The sequence below is a fragment of the Haemaphysalis longicornis genome, unplaced genomic scaffold (genome assembly GCF_048455015.1).
Source record: "Haemaphysalis longicornis isolate Haplotype H1 unplaced genomic scaffold, Haemaphysalis longicornis Haplotype H1 scaffold_12, whole genome shotgun sequence".
Lineage (NCBI taxonomy): Eukaryota > Metazoa > Arthropoda > Arachnida > Ixodida > Ixodidae > Haemaphysalis > Haemaphysalis longicornis.
This window is the reverse complement of record NW_027526225.1, coordinates 104,382,580-104,406,596: the sequence shown is the minus strand read 5'-3', so window position 1 is coordinate 104,406,596 and position 24,017 is coordinate 104,382,580. Positions and strand designations below refer to the sequence as shown.

General features: G+C 46.7%; 1 protein-coding gene across 3 annotated transcripts in view; it reads right to left on the bottom strand.

Moving 5' to 3' along the window:
* LOC144163171 (phospholipid-transporting ATPase ABCA1-like) overlaps positions 1 to 24,017 on the bottom strand; it is a 149,673-nt gene that overhangs the window by 99,258 nt on the left and 26,398 nt on the right. For 2 of the 3 annotated variants that reach the window (XM_077693995.1, XM_077693993.1), the window contains exons 3-8: positions 7,911 to 7,985; positions 6,511 to 6,604; positions 4,019 to 4,154; positions 3,468 to 3,619; positions 1,568 to 1,701; positions 619 to 822 (exon numbers count right to left, since the gene is read on the bottom strand). In XM_077693995.1, coding sequence (XP_077550121.1) covers positions 619 to 822; positions 1,568 to 1,701; positions 3,468 to 3,619; positions 4,019 to 4,154; positions 6,511 to 6,604; positions 7,911 to 7,976 — 786 coding nt within the window. In that variant the 5' untranslated portion in view covers positions 7,977 to 7,985. Of the gene's footprint in view, positions 1 to 618; positions 823 to 1,567; positions 1,702 to 3,467; positions 3,620 to 4,018; positions 4,155 to 6,510; positions 6,605 to 7,910; positions 7,986 to 13,549; positions 13,839 to 24,017 lie in introns of those variants that run through there. The other variant, XM_077693994.1, reaches the window with a different exon arrangement.

The window sequence follows — 24,017 nt, the reverse complement described above, 5'->3', positions numbered from 1 at the left end:
TATCTCAAAAATAATCAACTCGCAAAAATATAACTGCAGATTTTAAATCAGTACAAAAAACTCCGTAAATGCAGTGCAGTTTCACTGAAATTGGTTAGCAAATAAAAAAATAGCTATAAGACCAGCCTGCAACCCTTAATGACGCATGCAAGATTGAAGGGAGAGGACAGGCAGCTCCACCGGCAAGGAATGGTGGGAGCAAACGTAATACAACAGTGGTCTGTAACTGTCTCAAATTCCTTGCCTCACTATATTGAAAAATCGCACCTAAGTAGCTGCACTAACTTCCAGGTTAGGTAGTACCTTAATTGATGATTTTCAAGTGATGCTGATGTTGCTGCATTGTGCTTTGTGGCATATCGATGTTTTGCCGTGTGGCATATAGAAGAAGACATAGAGGAGTGAAAAGAAAACGAGTTCATAAGGCAAGGGAAGACGGAAGACATGAAAATCAAAGACAGTCATCTTGTGGAAGGGGAGGTCTAGAGCAAGGCACAAAGTCCGGTTTTCTGCAGAAACTTGAGCACAGCCTCGTAGCCCGTGTTGTCGAGCGGTTGTTTAAAGCCACCCCAAACGACCCCTTGCAGATCATCAGCCTGAGCTCAGAAGATGCCACACCTGATGCACTATGGCCGTCCAGTTGAGGCTCCTAAAGACCTGCAGGGTGAGTGCGCGGCCGTCCGAGGCGGACAGCTTGCAGAGGTCTCGCTGAAGCTGCCTCTGCTTGCCCCCTTCCTCCGATTCTCCGGCCACAAACAGCAGCAGGGGAGCACCGGGCTTGCAGAAGTACGCCTGCAGGTCGTCTTTGCCCCTGTCGAAGATCTGTCACAGAGGAAGCCCCGTCAGTGCGATGTGTCTCCCTGAAGCTTGGCTAGAAGCTTCTACAACCAGCGGCTTAAGACAAATACCCGTGCCAGACACTGGTAATATTAGAGCTGCCTTAAATTATTGGCCTTTTTTACTAGCAGTTTCGAGCAGAGTGACTCAATATCACTAGTTGAGAAACTCCCCACAGGCCCTGCGTGAATCAAAAACCAGTCCCGGAGGGCCCCCTGTGCTGGGGGCAAACATGGGGCACGATGAGTAGCCTGCCATCTGTCGACAGAATGATGAAGTAGTACCCAAGTGCTTGAAGCTGCTGCCCTAAGTCGTAAAAAAAAAAACCGTAGAAATATCAGTAAAAATGTTACCCTAATTTAGTGTTTCCTCATTTCAAAAGCAAGCTTCGCTTTTTTTAAGCGTTGCTGTAAAGTAAATGTTTAGCAGCGTTCAGTTTTTGTCCCCCTAGGTGCCACACCAATGCACTTGCCCCTCAATTACAACTGCCTGACTGCCTGAAAGAGCCTGGTATTCTGAGTCCTTCCTCTCCGCTCAAGCCTTCAGTGGAGAAGATCCCTGAAATCGATTTCCCCATGCATGAGCATTGCGGAATCCTCCCCTCAGCCGAGTGGAGGGAGCAAATGTAGGGGAGGAGGGACTCAGAATACGACCCTAAGACTCTTTCGCACGTCTTCCTCAGAGAAAACCGGTAGGCCGGCACTGCCCTAGAAGCCAATGTAAGAGTCACCTTTTGAAGTGCTCGCACACTGATGCTCGACTTGAAGAAAGCCGGGTAGAAGTCCTTGTTGGAGATGTTCAACGCTTCAAAGCTATACCTTGTCTTCTCATCGTTTTTCATGACGTCTTCCAAGGCCACCACGCCTGCAAAGGAATTAGGACACATCGCCCGGACGTCCATGTGGGCCACATAAGCGTGTTGAAAAAACTTCGTTAAAAACGAGTACGCAAATTTCAGTCATAAATTCTTGCTGCTCGTGATGCTTGAATACAGTCTTCGAAAGAAAAACAAAATTCCCTGCTCCTCACATCACCATTTGGTTGAGCTACATGTAGTGGAAATCCCTATCATACAACAGTGCTCACATGAGCACATGTGCAACTTAGTCACATTTCCCACTCCGCACGGTTACCAGGGACATGTGGTTATAAATCTCTCATAGGATTCGTGCTGCACTGCAGACAGCCTCGTGTTCTTCTGTGCCGTTTTGTAAAGGAAGTGCTTCATTATGCAAGCACCTTACTAGCGACCGGCACGCTGAGTTGGTGTTCTGGCAGCGAGAAGGGGGTTACAAACCCAGAAATAACAGCCTAGTAAGCTGCGTTTAAATGGGTGAAACGGCTTTGTCATTAAAAACGCAAACACGCATACATATACATGCATGTTCTGACTCGCATATTAACGCTTTGGAGTTTAAAACTTCAGCTCACTTTCCGGGCGTTCTGGTCCGCAACCATTTTGGCAGTTTCGGATGCCGCAAATAGAAACACAGACCGTGCAAGAAAAACTCGCAGGATATTTACTTTTTTTCTCTTGCAAGCTGCTTGCAACTCCTTTCCCAATATTTGAGCGGCATGTGAAACCGCTTGAAGCATTCTCCTGGGTGCAGGCCAGGGGTGTTACTGCAGGTTTTGCAGGAAATTACAGTTCCCCTCCTGTCTCCTTTTCTTTTTACGTTCCTACAAACAGCACAGTCCTTGCTGCTTCGGCATGGGAGCGTGTAGATGAAATGGCTCGTCCCGCGTAGCCTTTCCTCGCACTCCATACATGCTGATGGCCCTGCTTTTTGGCTTGAGGCCTCAGAACACCCACGAGCTGTTCGATGAAGTGGCGGCAGTGCAGCAGGTTTTGCTGCTCTTTCTCCACATGATTCTGCAGCTGTGTGCGCCTCCAAAGGAAGCTATTCACAACGGAAACCTCCAGATGCCAGGGAAAAAATTTTGGCCACTTATCCATTGTCTTTCGACAAAATGCGTAGGTCAAAGCAATGATCTGCCCGTGCGGTGCTGTCTCCACTGCCGTCGTGGTCTTCGTCCCTAGCTTCTGTCGAATCACTCTAATCACTAAGTGATGAAGGTGCGCGATTCTCTTCCTCACTGAAATCACCATCGCCTTCGCTAAGTGCAACAGCGTAGAACGCCCGCAATAAGAAAGCGGCCATGCTTCTCAGCAAACAGCGTGCATGTGAAAGCGCTCCGGAATCCAGGATGCCCATGCTGAACATTGTGCTGCACCCTAGTGCAAAATGAAGGAAACTTCAACAGGCAAAGTTCCCTTATCCCTGAAGAGATGGCACATCATATTTACCGAGAATACACGCACAGCGCAGAGAAAAAAAACGCGAAATTTAACCTTGAACACCCATGTCGGGCATATTCCGACAACAGACCACTAAGGCCATTTCACGTTGTCGGGCATGGCCTGACAATGGACCGCGAAGGTCAAGAAATGCCAAGAAATGCTGACAATGCTCAAAGGTCAAGAAATGCTGACAATGCCAAGAAATGCCAAAAAAAAAAGACTACATTTCATTAAAACAACAATAAAACCTAAAGAGCCCTTTTACTTGGGAAAGAGTGGGGGGGGGGGGGGGGGGGGTCAATACGAAACCCTTGGAGAGGTCACTCACCGGACAGCGGGAACTCGGTGTTGGTGAGCTTTTTCACGAAGGCGGAGAGGGCCTCCAGGTCCCGAGATAACCGCTTGATGCTGTTCACTGTGTCCTCATTGGTTAAGTGTTCATTTACGATGTGGTTCACATCACTAACTAGCTGTATCAGCCTGCAAACAGAAGGCGGGGGTGAACAGTGTTGGAGAGACCTTCTTCCAGTGCGAAGCGACACTCTTTTGACGACTTTAGGATAGAGTGAAAACGGGCCTTTTTCCCTCCACCCCAACTGTCCCTTTGGCTATCTTTAACGAGGTTACAGGCATGCCCCAGAACAGTTAAATGACAAATCATGTGACAGACCAAGTTTCAAAGACCTTAAGAAAAGCAGACCCATGTGAGTGACACGAGCGACTCCACTTACTCCACCCCATTTTGAGTGGGTGAGTGACAATAAGAGAGGGGTCCTTACAGGGAGCACAAAGACGGCAGGAATACGAACTGCGGAATGCAACAAGCGCCTTCAGGCATCTGAGACATGTGTACTGCCTACCAGGCCACCCAGCACTCACAGGGAGGCGTTGTACTGCTGCTCGGATGCGCGCTGTGTGGCCTCCTCCCTGTGGCAGGTGTTGTTAAGGGTGCACACGGTGGACTGGGCAAAGGGCAGCAGACCCGCCGAGGGCATGGCCTTGGCATCAAAGTGGCCTGCAGGCAATACAGGGGTGAGGAAGAACGGAAGACGGGAGCCAAATTGGAAATTTCAGCCGAGCTCCCCCACTTTCACGGTGCACAAGGTCCCTCACAAGATGTTCCACACAAGTGAAGCTCGAAGCTAGCCTACCTCATCCGATATCGCTTCTCGTAAAACCTGTACTGACCCTCGTCAACAAGCTACTGCTCCCCATTCTTCTCCAGTGATCCCATCCCATGGAAGCTAGACATTCTGAGGAGACCGACATTATCCCGCCGCCCTCCATTACGTTCGCGGTGTTGCGTCACCATGTGAGATCCAAGTTTGAACGTTTCGGCTGAAAATACCATAGCACTAACAGCAGGGTTCGTACAGGCTTCAAAAGCAAAAATTCAAGGGTTTTCAAAGACTTTCAAGGACCAGAAAACACATTTTCAAGGTCCCAATCTAATGTTTTATCTGATTATAGCTTTTTCAACACAATGCAAAAGTTTTTTTATGGCACAATACCTAAGCACATTACTGCACATTTAGATACGCGCTAATGGGTTCATGAATGCTCCCCCATCTTTTTTTATTTCATGGTTGGTGTCTTTTTTTTTTTTTGCCATGTTGCTCAGGCTGTCCTATTTCTAAACTTGGTTAATCCTGCCTGCGTCTCCTGCTTTGTCAGCAAGAGAATCAGCTGAAATTAAATCAGCGAGTGTTGCTGCAAGGCAGGACAAACTATGTACACGTCTGCCATTTGCACGTAAAAGCAAACGCAGATGGAGCATATGAGGCACAGCAAACATGCAATGAGCGAGCGTCCAGAGACTAGACGGAAGATGCAAGACAGAGAACACAAGCTGGCTTTCACTGGATTGTATCCTGACATGGACTGGATTGAGAACTGCCTGCTCGCAATGTTGCCTCGTAATGAAAATTCACCAAACTTGTTGCAATTGCACGCAATACACTGAAATTTGATGGTTACAATGTTTCTTTACATTTGTTAACACTTAAAATCCACGACAAACACTTTAAATTCTCGTGAAAAGACAGGGCCATTGATTCTCTCCAGGAAAATCAAGGGTTTTCAAGGACCATTTAAAAATTCCAGGACTTTCAAGGCCTTGAAATAGGCAATTCTAAATTCAAGGGTTTTCAAGGCTTTCAAGGACCTGTGCGAACCCTGTAACAGATACTCGTTTCTGCCTTTTTATCACACTGTTTTGGGCATTGCAAATAATGAGCTGCGTTTTGCTGAGCACAAACGCAACTTGCAGCTTCTCAAGGAACTGAGCCAGCACTACAACTAAAAGGCAAGCTGAAAAGTTGTTTTCAGTGTCAGGTGACTAATTTTAAATGGCTTTATATGGGTCCACTGCAAAGGCTGCTCCCATATAAAACAAAAATGATAGGCATGGCAGCAACAAAAAAACTATGACAAAATTCAGCTTTGCTATGAAATGTAGCGCCCTCGTCCATTGCAATACAGCATTTCGTCTCAGAACAATCTGAATGTAGCCACCTAAAGCTTTAGTTCATAACATACGTGCAGATAAAAAGGACTGAAAGATTCAGAAAAAAACTTGAAGGCTGGAGAGACCTTCACAACAGCCAGACTGAACATTGAGAAGTTTTAACTGCATGAACACCTACGGTCAAAGGTAATGCTTTGGTTCGTGTCATTTTTTTATATAGAGCACCTAAAATTTAGGGCTCGCAGTTTTTCGTTCAGATAGCGAATTTTTTACAATGGGTATTTAACTGACCCTCCTCCCTCCTTGAAAAAAAAAAAACATTCAAGAGATCACACAAGCAATGCAATGGCAGACACCAGCATTTTTTTTTCTTTCTTCTTCACCCAGACCTGCAAAGCAAGCACCTTGCACTTTCATTAGGGCAACCCTTCCTACTTCCTTGAGACCAGACACACAAGAGGACGGAGCGAGCGTCTGCCAAGCATGACAATGGGAACCTGCCCTTTCCTCTACCTCTGCTGGACCGAGCGACCTTTCCTCGCATATCCTTTGTTCACTTAAAAACACAGGTTGCCAATGCCTTTTCCCCGGATTCGTGGCATAAGCAGTGCCACCAAATGACGGCGTGAAACAGCTTCCACTTCAAGTGCAGGACTTCTAAAAGGTAACAGTCACATAGCAGTTCAACCTATAAAGGGCTCATCCAAATTTGTGCGACAATGTGCACAACGACCCTGCAGCACAGGCATAACCACAAATTACACGCAGTAAACCAGGAGGCCAAGTTGCTGCGATTGCAAAGCAGCAAGCTCCAAGAACGAAAGAGAATTCAATTAACTGCTCACAACCCAGATGTGGGTGTGGTGTGTTTGATAGTGAATCAAATTTCGAAAGAAACACTCACACTCGTGAATGAACAGCCGCAGTCCCCGCGTCCTCACCCACATGAGAATGAAGAACAGGATGAGCGGCCACAGTATTTCTATACACACTCGCACCTGCAAACAAAGGCACCGGCAGTGTTAAACTTCTTGAACACGTTTTGTAGATATCAGACACATTATTTGAAGGGGCAAGGTTTGATAACCATAGAGAAGGAAAGCCTGTTTAGAACCACTAATTTGTCCCCAAAACGCCCACACAAATGGCATAGTTAGTTACCTGGGCAGGTTTACATATCTCGTTACGCTATGTTAATGTAACATTATTAATATTGACATGCACGCAGCTATTAGAACACCACTGAGTATCAAAAAGGCCATGAAGACAACATACAACTCTACTTTATCTGGGCAGCTCATGCTTCAGCCCTATGGATCTGTTTAATGGAATGCTACTGACATCAGTAATAAATTAGAGCAGGTTTGAAAATGTCCACTTGATGCCCCGTAATATGTGGCAAGGGCTGTGTGATGTACTTGGGAGCGTAGCCAAAAATGGGAAGTCAGCACATTTACTCATCAGCATCATGACGGAACCAGAAGTATGGAACTGCTCACCAAGCCTGAACACTTAGTGCTTCCTGTTCTCAATTCTTTAAACTTAAAACCTGCAGTTTTGAAGCTTTTTACCTTCAACTTGTGTTGATTTCCCATATGTTTTTGCAATTTAGCCAGTTCTTAATTGCCCTATGGCTGTAAGATATCTTAATTTTTTTCTTTAAACACTACAAGTATCCGCAAACCCACACAGTTATTTCAGCTTAAAGTTGTTCTTGCAGGCATGAGCCTTAAGCTTTACTCACATCATAGGTAGCTCATTTGATAGTTGTAGTTTTTATTAAAATTGGCATAAATGCACATTATTTGACAAGGCGCTCTTAAGTGGAGCAAAGTTGTACGTTGTCCTCATGGTCTATTTAACGGCAGCAAGCTAACGCACACTGCAACACATTCTTTTATTTTTCGAGCAGATGATTAGAAAAATGGGGCAATGAAAGTGGAATTGTGGGCTTAATAGCGCCATTAACAAACTCAATGCACGCTTCCTCCTTTTTTTTCTGTTTTATGCCCCCGCTTTTCTTATTTTCTTTAAGGCCACCACTTCTGACGGTACAGAGTTTTATTTCATAAATGGATGGCATGAAGTCTATTGGTAGCTAAGTCTCCTTATCTGATGCTATGCCCTGCTGCGTTAAAACAGCAGAGTATCCGTTCCAAAGTAACTGCCCATCTGTCGCTGCATTTTGCCCCATCTTGTATAAGTGGCTGGTCAAAAAGTTAACCGACTGACAAGAGCTCCCGCAGTGTGGTTGATGTATCAGGTACAAGAAAAACAAGCAAGTAGAGAATCGGGATAACGAACCTTCTGCCTCCGATGTATCACAAAGTTTTTCCATAGTAACAGGTACAGCTGGTTCCAGAACTTCATTCTCGTGCTCTGAAAATTAACAAAATAAAGCATGCAAAAGTAAACTCGCTGCTAATGTAGAAGCTATCAGATAAAGAAACACTTGGCAATGTCTCTGCTCTGACTCACTCTCTAATGTATTTTTTTTTTGCTAGCTGTGTCCACTATGATGCTGGCTTACGTTATGGCCCCAGGAACAATCTATGCTGCCAGATTTATGACGCAAACGCGAAAATACAATACCAATCCGTTACAGGAAAACCTCAATTAAAATTTTAATTTTAGGTTAGAAAAGTGAAAATGTAGGAAACCAGCTTTTTTTTTAAGCATAGACTTCACATGGTCATAAATTCTGCTCCAACACAGATAGAATGATGATGTTATGTCTTTTTGCAATGTTTGCCTTGTGCCTTGTCCACTGGTATTACAGATGTACCTAAGCAGCAATTTCTTTACAAACAGAATCCGCAACCACAATAAAGCTTAGAAACTACATGTCCCCTATTCTTCACCATCATAACTATACTAAACAGTTAGGGTTGCTCATTTTCTGGTTTTATATTTCTTAAAAACCGGGAGGTAAAATTCAGGTGCTAGTTTTTAAACTGATTATCAGGGAGAAATCATTTTTTTGTGTAAATCCATTCAGAACTTTGGGTTGTTCAGGTTAAATCTATGGATGTACTAAGTAATGCACCCAGTTTATTTTATCAGAAGGTATCACGATCTTTTTAACTCTAACTGGTTAAAATTGGTGCTTGTTTCAAGTTGGTAATCGAGGGGAGCATTAAGATTTCCTAGCAAATACTCTCCAAAATGTGGCGTTTGTTCGGGAATCAGTCAGTAACGATGACTGTGAAGAGCAGTGATAAACTCCAAGAAATGAAACATTTTATTCCCGACAACCTATGAATGGCTTTTTTTTACACATCCTAGTTTACATTCATTATCATCTGCTTGAGCAACATAATTAAGGTCTCCATTTGAGACCTGTCCACTCGTTGAACGTACCAGGAAGAAAGTTCTGTCGACATCACAGCTGCCATTAGCCAGCCGCAACAATGTCAGGGCATACATTTGCTGGCTCAGGTAGCAAAGCAGTAGAGCCTGCCAATGCGCAGTGAGTTCGACAGCGGTGTTTGTGGGGCTTGCTTCCAGCAAGCGCTGCTTTTAAAAACAACGGACAGTCAGCACACATTTGTGCAGATCGGTACTTTGTTGAAAAGATCCTTTCGGAAAGACATCGGGTGTAACCCAACTCTCCTCAAACATATTAGGGGTGTAAAATGGGGTTTACTTGAAAGCGAACAGCTCTATAAACAGTACACCAGTGACAGCTCATATATCGAGCCTGACTACCCTAAATATGGCATACTTTACTATCGCCCAAACAGTTGCAGTTCCATGCCCTCTGAATATCAGCATGCCTAGTGGACTTCATTAAGAAGTATGAACAGAAGGATGGCTGGTGTTGGAGGGAAGAGAAGCTCAGACAGGCAGGATTAATCATGCCTACATCTGGCAGGTGCAACTCGTGAGGGGAGGCCTTTGCCACGCAATGAAAATTCGATGGTCGCTGATTTTATGGTCATTTCACATGTCAATGACACACATTCGCCAATCCAGCTGAACTTGCTGCACTGCTAATGAAGTTACATTTGCAATGATTCTTTTAGTTCCTTTATTGCGATTTATGTTCAGGAAATTTCTACTACGCATGCTGCCCCTGGGTGGGATATCAGTTGAGCATGCTGCAAACATATTTCATCTGGGGCTAACCCCACTATTGTAGGAAGTGGTAACAACAGAATGAAGATCCAAGTGATGGGTGTATTCACACCCACATAAGAACACCCCCCCCCTACGTATTATATAAAGTATATGCTATTTACACGAGTGATGGATTATGATTCCGCTGCCCATTCAGTATGCATGCCATCCAAATCCTCTTTATATGCGTCTGGTTTCACAAGGAATGGGACTTTGATACCGCTCCTTCCAAATGAGAAATGACCATTTTCTACCGACTGTTATCAGGCACCAGATGATGATGATAACAATTGGGATAACTACCGCCACACTTCGTTTGTAAGCATGTACACACAAACCGACTGATTTCAGCTTGCAGTCAGCCTGGCATCGTAATCACACTTAAAAAGTGACAATACGCATGTACTTATGGTCAGGAGCCCCAAGATGCACACACACACCACACATACATACAAAAAGAAATATGAGTTGTACACCAATCCAAGAAGACAGACACATTACAGGGTAGAAGAAAACTGGAGAACAAATAGGTCTTCAAACAACAGAGAAGGCCCTCAGCTGGGGCGCTAACTACTGCAGCGTGCAAAACAAGGTCCGGATCAGAGGAAATGAATGGGCCCAAGCATCAAAAGACGCTGGCACGTGACACCACGCCGCCCCACGCCCCTCAAATATAAAGAGAAACTCCTCGAGGCTGTTGCACAACCTCGGCAGCGGCAACTTTTTCCCATTGTGTGCCCATCAGGGCCATCAAGGCCTGCCCCTCCGTCAAGCAAGAGGAGGACAGCGCAATTGAAAACCAGTTCCTGTACTACCCTCCGTCTCTGACAATGGTTTACACCAGGGGGGCTGTTAGCGGCTGCTCCTTTTCCCCAATGCCGCTGCCAACGAAAGTATGTATGTCGCATTCCCACTCAGAGCAGGTCTCCTATGACACGTTCGCAACTTCAGCTGAAATAATATGTCCCCTCTAGTTGCATCAACTATGCTTAAAGGGCCACGAAGGAAAATGACAGCTTGGTTCATTTGAAAGACTGCCCCGATAAAATAACAAACGTTTCACATTTAATGCGAACTTCACTCAAATAGGCTGTATGATGAGAAAAGAAGAGGGTGGAAATGCAACACCTTAGCTACTTTCCCACACTAGAATGATCATGCAAGACAGCCCGCTTGTGCTATTGGCTGAGGCCAACAAACGACAAAATCATACTAACTATGCATTTTCACTAACTATCCAGTGTTGGTAAAGTTGCACGGGCACGACTCCCATACATAGAATGGCTAAAAGGTTTCCTATCAAAAAGGGTTTTAGACAAGGAGACAGCGTTACCATAATTATTTACACTCTGTCTAGAGGGGCAATTGAAGAACTAAATAGGGAAAAGGGAATTGCACATCAATGGGGAATACTTAATTATTTGAGATATGCAGATGACATCGTAATGAATGAGTCCCACCAAAACTTATGCAGAATGTTTTAACAATTGTACCTTAAAAGCTTAGCAGCGGGGGTAAAAATAAATTCCAGAAAATCCAACAGACATGCCGTAAAAAATAATAAGGTAAATAATGAAGCACTAGAACAAGTAGACAAATATAACTATCTTGGCCAAATTGTTAGTGGTAGTCCATAAGTTAAGTGTAGTATTAGCAAGGGCTGTACTGCATTCGGGAAGTATTCCATCTTTTAGATGTGAAAGCATCTTATGGTCTCGGCATGTCCCGCGTCGGCGTCCGCACTCCCACTGCGCATGCGCAACTCTCCTCCTTACACCCACAGCTGTGCAATACTACACTATAAAAAAAAGAAATAGTTAGCGGCGCCCGGTTTCGATCCCACGACTCTTTGGGCGGAATGGGAGGTACGCGGTGCTCTTCCCACTACGCTAAAAATCCGGGACAGGAGCAAGTGCTACGAACGCGCCTTATGTCCTTGACTCATTCAAACTACATCAAGAAGCTACTGATACAATGAAGGCACGTAAAGCTGAACGTCAACGGAAACGACAAACTGAAAACTTTAGAGGAGGATGTTGAATTTCCCGTGGGAAAGCTGTGGCGGGAAGCGCCACGCGCCTTGCTGCTCAACCAGCCCCGTCCGCAGCGCCTCTGATGCTGATTGTGGCAGGATGCCCCTAGGCATTTGCCAACCAAAGAATCCATCACGAGATAGGTTCGCGTTCAACCACCGTCGTCACCGCCGAAGAAGAAGAAGAAGACAAAGCTGCGAAGAGGAGGGCGTGTACATTGCTCTCAGCCGATTCACCAATGTCAACAACCTTTACCTCACCAACGCTGACGGAGACTACCGATTCTAACACAGAGGCAACATCGACAAGGACATGATGGACGAGTTTCGATGCCTCGAGAACCACCGCCTACTCACCGTAACACAACAGTACTTGTGTGCCTTTGCCTAGTAAAAACGTGCCTCTGGCGCTAGTAAAAACCAGATCACTCAACATAACGGCAACACAATGGAACCACACGGAACCGCCACGATGCTTCGCATCCTCATCAGGGTTCCCCACGGGAAGATGGTGTAATTTTTTTTGGCAGTAAGCTACCTCTGCCAATAAAATGACTGGTATGCAACCAATGTGTACCTCCAGTGATGACATATGGGCAGAAACTTAGAGTGTCAATATGCACCTTGAGAGCAAACTTTTATCGGCCCAATGGGCCATACAACGAAAAAGGCTACGTGTAATACTTCCGAATAAGAGGACAGCATCATGGATGGGAAATCAAACTTGCATAGACGATATTTTAGTTCAAGTTAAGCAAAAGAAGCGTGTTTGGACAGGTCATGCAATACGAATACAGAACAACAGGTGGGCCATGCAGCTGATGATGATGATGTTTCAGGTACCTCCCCCTAACACATACTTGCTGATGTCACAAAACATGCGAGCCTTGTATGCTGCCAGTCAAGCGCTGAGCTGTGCTATTATGAAGTCAAAACCTTTGGAATAAAACAAATTTACATGTGGTTTCCACGGCCCCTTTAAGAGTTAACGATGAGTTTAGCTTGTGGCGAGATCGATCAGCCATGTAACACTTTATAACAAGCCATGCTTGTCATCACGTTCTGGTGCCCCTTGCGTGGCTTGTCACTTCATTAAACAGCTGGCAATGTAACGGAAAAAAATTTTTAAAAATTTTTGCAGATCGATGGTCCATGCAGTTTCAGAAAAACCTAGACAGGATATGCACTTTGCAGGCATGGTAATGAGGAGATAAGAAAGAAAAAAAAAAAAAAAAAAAAGAAAGACGACGGGGGCTGAAATGTAGCAAATCCAAAAGGTGTTCCCTTGACTGGAACTTGATATTTATCATTACTCTCGTGTATTCCCCCACTCTCTGTTTATGGGGAGTCGCAACAGCACTGACAAATTATGATGGACCAAAGGAATGAGACAAAAACAACAACACAAAAACCATGAGGAAATCTAGCACCAGCTGGCAATATATTACTGCCTTTAATGTAATTGTACATATATTTGAATGCCCATTTGCATTATTAAATTAGATAATTTCACATACCTAATTTACATTCTCAATTTAAAACATATGCGGGCAGCTCTGTATTCAGCTTTATATTTCCGTTACATGTTGAAGCAGCCTTGGTTCATATGCATAACACTTCGGTAGAACAAGTTACACCGGATGCATAATAACTACGTCAGCCCTCATCAACAGCGAAATAAAATTGGAAGCAAGATTTGCCTGAGTAAGCATTTCATCTTACGAAGCTAGAGTTCATCTAAAAAAATTTCATTCAAAGATTTGCATTCCAAAAACTACGGCGCGAAACTCACTCTTTCAGAGTTCGGAGCAGTATTCCCTCCCAGCCGCGTCAGAGTAACCCCATCGTTCACAGTCACGCACTCGGCTCACAAGACACAGCCAGCAGGACGCCCTGACGAGAAATCAGCCCGGCATTGCCAGACACCGGAGCGTGGAACAAAGGGGCAGCCTCCTCGCCCGACGAGGAAGAAGGCGCCCCTCCGAGGCAACGTAACGCAACCCACCCGGACAGCCAGCACGCGAGAGGCAGGAAAAGACCGGCCAGCAGACAGCGCGATTTGAACAGCACGGGGAGAGGATGAAACGGTGAATGAGTAACCCGGAGAAGAACCCTGACCGAAGAGAAGGCGCGAGAGGGAGGGCGGTGCGGCGGGCAATAGAGCGGAAAACGCGGTAGGCGAGGGGGAGCGGGACAACCGAGCACGCGGAAGATGGAGAGAAGGGATGAGGGGGAGGTGACGGGAGAGAGTTGATCTGAAGAAAGGGAGCGCGAAGGTAGAACAAGGTCATCTCGGTGCGGCTGCACCCGGCGACGACTGGCGTTCGTTCTGCGCGTTGGGCCGACCCGCACGGCGCGCCCGCCGCCCGAGCGCGTCCACGTGCACCCGCGCGACGGGCGCGCATTTCTCGCCGTTCCACTGTTTACGTTGCTTCTGCCGCTGGGAGGCTCGGAGGAGACGGGCGGCTGCGGCGCCCAGAAATGGCAGGGCGTGGCTAGAGCCACTAAATAAGATAGGCTAGGGTGAACGGACGATGAACCACGAGCACCGGAGCGCGTTGTTCATTCGCGGGCGTGACAGACGACGGATACGGAATCCGTGACACTACGTGCGTTGGTGAATAGAACTTTAGGCCACAGTTTGCTTATAAAGGGGTGGAAACGGGCTTGAGTCTTTCGGAGCAGCTTTAGAGTAGTAAAACGGGAGTTCTGAAAGCAGCTTCGGAGTACCAAAGGGCAAATACTGGTGCAACGCAAGCCTGTTCGAAAGCAGATTTTTAAAGTCCAACATCATTTATTTGCAATTTCTCATCACCCCCTCCAAGAAGACAAAAAATTGAAATTGTTCTTACTCAACATTTGATCAATGCTGAACCCAATGTGCCAATGAGTTGGAAACTGTAAGTTCTCATAATCAAAACACAACAGCTGACAGAAAAATAACTAAGAGAAAAGTAGATATAGCCCGTGCCTTGAATAAGTATACATTTAACTAGACTTCAGACAAATTAAAAATGCATGTTCGTGATAATTACGACACGCGAAACAGTCCGGAAAAGTCTAGAAACAGCCCAGATAGGCAAGCTTGTCCCTTTTGTACCTAAGCTGGGAAAAGTTTCACTTGGTTCTGCACCCAAACAATATTCCAGACAAATAAAAAAAAAAGCTAAGTGAAACTAAGAAAAAAACCGGAACAAAATAAGCGAAGACGTAACGAGATAATTTCATGCGCGGCATAATTTAAAAATAAATGCTGATGCTCACAATAGAACAAAATACCCTAGAATATTACCCATTCTATTAACCAAGTAATGCCTGCTTCTATCTACGTAAAAATACCGTGCAACTGCGTCCGGTATCCCAATAACTAACGTATCACTGTTCAATTTTTAAAAACTTTTTTTTCGAGCGTAAGCAGCGGGCTTACCGCAGGCTGCATTTTTACTAGCGAAAAACAGACGCGGACGAAGAAGTACACAGGACACTCGCTGGACTACAACTGAAATTTTACTATAAGTAATTTTACTGAGTCAGATAACCAACCAGCCCAACTTTCTGCCTTAACTTACCGGAGGGAAGATTATTAGGGAGAGGAGGAGCAGCTGTTACGAGGCCCCCTCCCCGCCAGGAAGAAAAAAAAAGGAGTGATGCGTGGCAACACACAACTACCAAGCTAGTTACTTGCAGACAGCTGATAGCCAAACAGGATCTGTCCTCGCTTGTGCCAGGGCCGCGCCTGTTATCTCATCCTGTTCGAGACGGCACGGAGGCATCTAACCTTTGCAACCGCAAGCCCAGTTGCGATAAGATAAGGTGGTGAGGGTTCGATTGAACAGAACTATATTTTAGTTTCTGTGTCTGACGACGAGCGTGAAGATTGCAACCCCTGGTGACGACGCATGCATCACGGGTGCCGTGATGCATGCGTCGTCACCAGGGGTTGCAGTCTTCACGCTTGAGGGTTCGATTGAACAGAACTATATTTTAGTTTCTGCGTCTGACGACGAGCGTGAAGACTGCAACCCCTGGTGACGACGCATGCATCACGGCACCCGTGATGCATGCGTCCGTGATGCATGCGTCGTCACCAGGGGTTGCAATCTTCACGCTCGTCGTCAGACGCAGAAACTAAAATATAGTTCTGTTCAATCGATCCCTCACCACCTTATCCTATCGCAACTGGGCTTGCGGTTGCAAAGGTTAGATGCCTCCGTGCCGTCTCGAACTCGGCTATCTGGGCGACTGTGTTCTTCACTTTTTAACTTTTTTGGCTATTTGTATTTACTACGACCGTATCTTACGCTTGAGGGTGGCAGCCAGCGCCACTCCGACTGCACGGGAAGAAGGGGACCATCTATCGATCTATCGATAGCAGAGTCGCATCTCCCAACGTCTCTGGCGCACTTCCAGCGCACGCGAGCTGCCGGAAAAACGGCGCGCTATCACAGGAATCTGCGGCGAGTTTTTCTTGCAAGTATTTTTAGGGGTGTGCGCTATCAGCGCCATCGCCGAGACCAGCATGCTGCGAACAATGTTCGAAGCTAGATCAAAAGAAGTGGTTTGCGCGGTATAAATGGGCTATCGCCGTCGGCAGGCGCGCATGCGTGTTCTCGTCCTTTCGTTTACCGCCGGTGCAGCTACACGGCGCTCCGATCAGTTCGGCCACAGCTCCCGTGCTCCAATTACTTCTGACAGCACCTGTACTTCCTTGGGGCTAGCGAATTTAATCTAATATGGCGCGAAACCTCGAAACCGGTGTTGTGCAGTTGGGATGCCGCTTGGTTTACCCTGTCACTCATTATTCCCTAACGAAAATCCAGCAAGCGACATGGAGGCAACTCCAATCAGGCTCATACTTTTTCTGAACCCTTATAAATTGGTCCTAATGTACCCAGGTCTGTACACCCCAAAGTGCAGAATGCGTGAGGCCGAAAAAGCCGACCTAGCAGGCTAGCCCACATCCTATATGAATTCCCTGAGCTCCAACCTAAAGCCGAATGGCATCTCTCTAACCAAATAGAGTGGGAGACTGCGGTGACCAGCTCCGAGCCTGAGACCCAAATTTAGGCCGTGGACTGGGCTTTGGAAGTCGCCATGAAGCAAGGACTTCTGGCCACCTCACGGAGTCAAGAAGATGCCGATCATTAACCAAACTCAATGATTGTTGACTAAATAAAGTTGTTCCTCCTCCTCCTGGTGGAGACATTGGCCACGAGGGCTTGCCCGCTACAGGGAAGCAAGCTTCTGTAGAAATAAGACATGGCAGCTTTGATTGATTGATTGATTGATTGATTGATTGATTGATTGATTGATTGATTGATTGATTGATTGATTGATTGATTGATTGATTGATTGATTGATTGATTGATTGATTGATTGATTGATCGATTGATTGATTGATTGTAGGGTTAAACGCGCCGACGCAACGCAGGCGATGAGGCGCATCGTAGTGGAGCGCTCCGGATTAATTTCGACCACCTGGGGATCTTTAGCGTGCGACGAAATCTCGTACACATGGGCATTTTTGCTTATCATCGCCTTCATCAGAAAAGCGGCCGCCGCGGCCGGAAATCGCACCCTCGTGCTCAGCAGCACAACGCCTTATGGCCACTGAGCCACAGCGGCGGGTAAGACATGACAGCGCTGCCTCGACCACGGCGGCGATCTCGCTTCGCTCGAATGACGGGGCAGAAACAAGGAGAACGCCGGATCACCAGACAAACTAAAGCGGTGCAGTGCATGCTTTAGGCCAGACCTCGGGAACCGATAAAGGGTTGCTGATTTTTATCACCATTTTATCTGGAAGCTCCGCGCAAGCTCTGGACTGGGTACGGGCTTTCCCGCGGCGGCTTCCAACCCCCGCAACGGACATCCCGCGAAACGACCCGCTGACCTCGTGATCAGCGGGCCGACACGGGGGCATGAAAAAAAGACGAAAGCAATGAATCACCGAATACGACAGAAAAGAAAGCGGGAAGCGACGCACGAGTGCGCGGCATGTGCTCCGAGCGGTGGAAACAAGAGGAGCGTGACGCATACGGAGGCGGCTGCAGCCTGTGAGCTGGCCGCCCACGCTCGCAAGGCCGTGAAGAATCTCGCCTTTGGCATCGAAGCCCGCTCATCACGTGCGCGACATCATCATCATCATCTTAGTACCTGTGACATCCCAAGCAATCACGGACGTCCGTGGGACGTCCGAAAAACAGCCGAACGTCCAATGCCAAGTTTGGACGCCCACCGTACGTCCATGTTCGGGTGTACATTTGCGTACGTGCAGTGGACATCCGGCAACGGATTTACACAGCTACCACGAAGCATCAAATAATGGCGTAAATTGAATATAAAAGCTAAAACGGAAAATCTACTCTGCTTTTCAATTAAAAAGATTTTGTACATCAACACCCCGACTTGTATATCTGGAAGTTTCATCTCTGTGTTACTAAAATAAAGCCTAATTTTTAAACTTTTTTGAAGCACCTCACCCACCGACTCCAACGATGATCTCTTTGGGGAAGGGTATATAAGAACTGAGAACCGTTACCATTACGTGTGAAGCAAGTTTCCCGTTTTCCTGTATACCTATCTGCCCAGTAGTGCGTCAGTGTTGTGCTGTGTAGTATTCGTTGCAGGAACTTATGCTTCCAGATTTGTTATTCTGTAATCTTTTACTGAACGTCCGAAATACATCCAATTTCGGACGTTTGAATGGACGTACTAATGTGTTAAATTCGGACGTACATGGTATGTCCATCGGCTCTGAAACGGACATCCAGCGGAAGTCCTATAGAGCCGCAATGGGCGTACGTTGGACGTCCGATGGTTGCTTGGAGTTGGGATGTAGAGAGGCGATGATTATTATAACCCTTATGATAACCGAGCCTTCCTGAGCAGCGGCGTAAATCCAGAAAAATCACAAGGGGGGGGGGGGGGACATATCTCGCCATGGTTTGATTATCAGTTATATAAAAATTACTATCATGCTCTGAAATAATGTAGAAAAACGAGCATGGGTACACACCTCACGTAATTGCACTGTGCTGTATCAGGCGTTCAAAAAGCTGAATAGAAATATTCCGTGCATACTGAGTAATGATCACCTACGAGATGTTTCCTAGCTTTGGACACTGTTAGAGGGTCCAAAAACGAGAGCGCGGTTCTTGCATGCGCTGACGAAGTTTTCCATCAACTCTGGCAACGTTATGAGGTCAACAGTGTCCTGATGAGCATGTGCCAAGGAGTTGGAGTTGAGGCGTTCCTTCGCCCCATCGTACTACGCAGCTCAATGCTTTAGTCTTTTCAAAGGGGGACACTTGCAACGGGTGTGGACACCAGCCCACTCAACCCTCCAGGGCAACACGACCGCCAACGACATCGCCCGAGATCTGTCCCGCCAGGCAGGCAACACGACGGTCTTGGTTACAGATTGCGTATCATTTGGTTAGGCATCAAGAGATAACGGAGATAAGAGATAACGGAGATAGGCATCAAGAGATAACGGGGTACTATAAGTACCAAATAATGATCTATCCTCCCGCTCACGAATCTCTAACCACAGGGCAGGAGCACTGGGTCCGGCTCCTCCAAACAAATACTTTTCGTTATCCGACCAAACTCCACTTGCTGCGTCCAACGCAGTATACTTCCCGCCGTGCAAATATTGCGCTGCCCCGGGCGCCCTGTACCACATGGTATGTGAGTGTTCGGCAAACCCCAAAATTCAAAGAATCGCGCACCCTCCCCGTGAGCAGTGGGAGAAGGAGCTGTCCAGCTCCGGTCTCGATTCCCAGCTTAGGCTGGTGGCAAGGGCCGTGGCGGAAGGGGTCTCCAATTGGCGGTGAGATCTTTGAGTGGCGCCCCCTGGCTCTGACGTCGGCTTAGGGATTCGCGCCGCTGTCGTCTGCTACACTCCGCTTGTGAGGGGCAACAGTGCCTGGGCTAGAAATTGCCCGCTTCGTTGCTGTAGTGCGTTAAAAAGCGTATTTCTAGCGACTCAGTTATTTTGCCAGCTTCTGACGCATCTGAATAATTTGAAGCTGTCTCCCCCACAAGTTTGCAAACCACGAAGAGATAGAGAACAACATTCTTCAGAGTATCGGTCAGACGATCGTGTGTAACTCGTCCTTTCTTGCTTATTCGCGAGGATCAGCGATCAGAGCTTCTCGATAAGTATTCAAAATGCGTAGGCTTCCCTGCAGTATTTTTGAGATGCTCCTATGAAGACTCAACAGTCTAATACTACGTACCAAGCAGCGGCCTCTACACGCTCATCGCACAGCAGGAAATAAAGCGGCTTTCTTCTGTTTCTTTCGTTGTTGTCTTGTATCGGATTAATGTTTCTTGCTTTTTTTTTCTGCCCAACGCATTAATTTTTCTGCGCCGTCACCAACTTCTTATTAGGAGGTTTCGGGATGTTTGGGAGCCTCACAAAGGTCGTGTGGATATTTCCTTCATTTTGTATGGCATACATTCCCTTCTTCACAAATTGGCTTTCATTACGGCTGCGTGCAAGAAGGTGCATATCCGCAGCGTGCTTTGTTTATTCACATGCAAATACAATGAGAAGGTTTGTGCTACGCCACCGCGATCGCGCCCTAAACAACGTGGTCCACAGTACTCGAAGGCGGCTTTTGTGCTCCGAATTTCTATCGTAATTATATCGTTATCATAACGAACTGACTCTCAACTCGAACAATGATGACATGATTACGGTGTTGAAGGCATGATATACTCGCTAACTAACGTAATGAATAGTATACTTGCATATATTACAAGACTCGAAACCGAAGAAGAATTCCAAGTAGCTCTTTATTGCTTTTCAACCCTTCCAGGCGCGAAGAACAAATCCTATTCTACTCGGGATGGCGTTCTATGTTTTGAAGAAAATTACTTTGACTCTCTTGTCCTGGACTGAGGACCCGGCCCACTAACCATATCGATTTAATTGTTAAACAAAGTTTTCCCCTCCTCCCCCTCCTCTTGAGTGCAGTTTTCCTATAACGCATATCCGAATATCGGGAAGATATGGCTGTGCAAAATGTTCCGAAATATCCCTCCAGGTCTTAACAAACATATATGTGTTACTATAAATTTAACGAAGACGTGACTCGTTTTGCTCAATAAACCTCCATACTGGTTAGATGCCTGGTATAGAATCAGCACGCGCGTATATACACACTGGGTTATTTGGAACTCAACCTACAGTTTTTGCAGTCTATAGTGCATGTCGGCAAACTTTCATTCCTTGACAACGTAAAGTGATGTGACAAAACGCGTTCGAGCGTTCGGCAAGGTTGCAAAAACTGTTTTACCTTACATATGATTACCGGGAATCGTGATGCCTTCTGCCAAAGCCGACAGCCCTGAAGGCCTAGAATTTGTTTTGGTCTTCCATTTTCGCTGTTGTCGGTTATTAGCAGCTGACTGTTCCTTTTGTTCGAATGCTTACATGAGAAGCTGACGCCTAGCTCCGACTCTTCGCGCTCCGCACAGGACCGGCTTCGCAAGGAATGGGGTGGCGCCGGCAATGTTTCTCCCGTAGCGGTATCCAAAACTATACTGTAATTGACACCATGAGCTAGTGTATGCGATTTTAAGCCTATTATTATGATAAAAAGTTACCCACACGCCAATTCTGGTGCGGACAAGCATCAGACGTTGGCCGAGCGCAAAGAAACAGGAGGGAGAGCGATCCTGAGTGAAACAGACGACAAATGCGAGAATCCCTAAGCTGACGTCACGGAGGCGCGCTTCGCAGCGCCGCCTGTGTTCGCGCTCACCGCCAATAGAGTCCTAAACTGAGGACTCCACACCCAATTACGACGCTCTTAATAAAGTTTATCCTCTCTCTCTCTATCTCTCTCTCTTGCAAAGGGTGTACCCCCAACGCCACCTAGCTCGAACACAAGAGGGGTCATGATCCCCTTGAACCCCAATGATTTACGCCACAGTTCTTGAGCAAAGAATGGTATAGTGTACTATCGAGAGAGAGTGAGAGAGAGAATAAACCTTATTTCGAGACATACCAGTGCTGATGCATCTTCAAAGCGATGATGGTGGTTAGGTGACGTTGATGGTTGTCAGCGTAAACTGATCAGCGACCTCGGCGTACATTGAAATACGCACAACGGAGAGCGTGGCTTTCGGTACGAGCTACGCATCCTGCAGCCGACGGGCCTCGCGTATGCGCAGTAGGAATAAGTTACGAGAGTCCGTGTCCAACCTCGGCATGGAAAGAGCGCACGATGGTTCGGCGTGTGGTCCTTTTGTTCCGGCCCACCGCCGCGTGTTCACGCTGCTGTTATCGTCGTCGTGCGCTGTGTTCGTCCCACGCAGCGAAGAGAGCGATAACGGCGGCGAGAACAGGCGCCAAACACGCCGGTAGGCCAAAACAAAATGACCACACGCCAAACCATCGTGCGCTCTTTCCATGCCGAGGTCGGACACGGACTCTCGTAACTTATTCCTGCTGCGCATACGCGAGGCCCGTCGGCTGCAGGATGCGTAGCTCGTACCGAAAGCCACGCTCTCCGTTGTGCGTATTTCAATGTATACCTTGATAGCAATTTTGAAGACGAGATATGAGGAAGAAACTTGGCGACCTGGTAAGCACTTTGGGGAAAACTTGATCCCAGCGAGCCATGAAAAGGAGAATGGCGGAAGTAACGAACCGGGGTGGAAGCTATCCACTAGAACAAGTGGAGTTTGTCCAGACATGTAAAGGAGAGTATGACAACTGGCGGACCATCCAAGTAGCAAACTATAGCTACCAAAGGACTGGACCAATGGGACTAAATTTATAAGTTATTTGGAGGCGAAGAATGGATCCGGATAGCGCAGAATACGAGCGGCTTGAAGATTGTGGAAGATATAATAAATTGGTTGATAATGATGATGGAGCGCCATTGGATATTCGCACTACCTTATTCCGTCTGATCGATTTCGGTGCGAAGGCGCTATTATTGCACCTCCTCAGGTTTTGAAAAACGTATGACACCTGTTTCGTGAAGTCTCATTCGTTAGGCCTCCCGTAGTTTTCAGTATACAGCTCACTTGCCCAAAGGTTGATTCGTAGCAGGGAAAAGTAGCAACACGTGTATGCGACGACAAGACGTTAGGCCTAACGTCCCGCTTCGCGGTTCCACGTCGCCAACAAATACCCGCAGCTCGGCGAACAATGAGTGTGGCCTTGCTTGGCATGTCGTTACGCTTAACGTTAAGCCTAAACACCTAATATTAAGCCCAACGCCACTGTTTGTTGTCTGGCCACAGCGGTACTTCGATGCTCTTTCTTGCTGTTTAGTAGCCCTTTGGTTTTCCAACTTCCCGTCAAAAATTTCCTGAATAACTTGCTATTTTTTGTGTACAGTTATTCGCAAAAAAAATAGTTTATAATAGTGGCGTAAAGACGCTGCGCACGATTGTAGAATGTTCGCGCATCAAAGCTAGCTTCCAAAGTCGCTGGCTAAGCTGCTCGTACTCGGAAGGCATCTTAACTAAATTCATTTGGAAGACTTCGGATATTAACTCAATAATTACATTTGAGTCAAATGACATGCAGTTCCAAGGCCTCTGAAATGATTCACTGTAGCAAACCAGCATCTCCCCAGCACAGTCACTGCCTTTCATTTTGATGCGATAAGCTTTTATTAGTTCCTGCGCCCTCTGGTTTTTGCTGATTGGTGTTTAATTTTTTTTAATTAGCGGAGACAGGGCTGTCCGAACTTGCTCGAGGCTAAAAAGTGTAGTGGTACACAAGCTCGGTCAGCTCTGCCCCCCCCCCCATCGCTGGGGATATCAAAAATTCCCTTCGTTGCGCAAAGGGACCCCCTCTCTCTCTTCTCTCTCTCTCTCTCTCTCTCTCTCTCTCTCTCTCTCTCTCTCTCTCTCTCTCTCTCTCTCTCTCTCTCTCTCTCTCACACACACACACACACACACACACACACACACACACACACACACACACACACACACACACACACACACACACACACACACACACACACAGACGTGGAAACATGTCCACACTAGAAGATGCGTGAACAACACCGTATCAGTCTCAGGAGCCCAGGCAACCACCGGACGTTCGTCAGCCGTGCAACGTACGTCCATTCTGGCTCTAACAGGACGTCTGCATGACGTCCGTTTCAGGGCCGATGGACGTACCATGTACGCCCGTATAACGTCCGAAATCGGACGTATTTTGGATGTTCAGTACAAATTTCCAGAATCACATGGCGAGAAATTTTGTTCCTGCAGCGAAT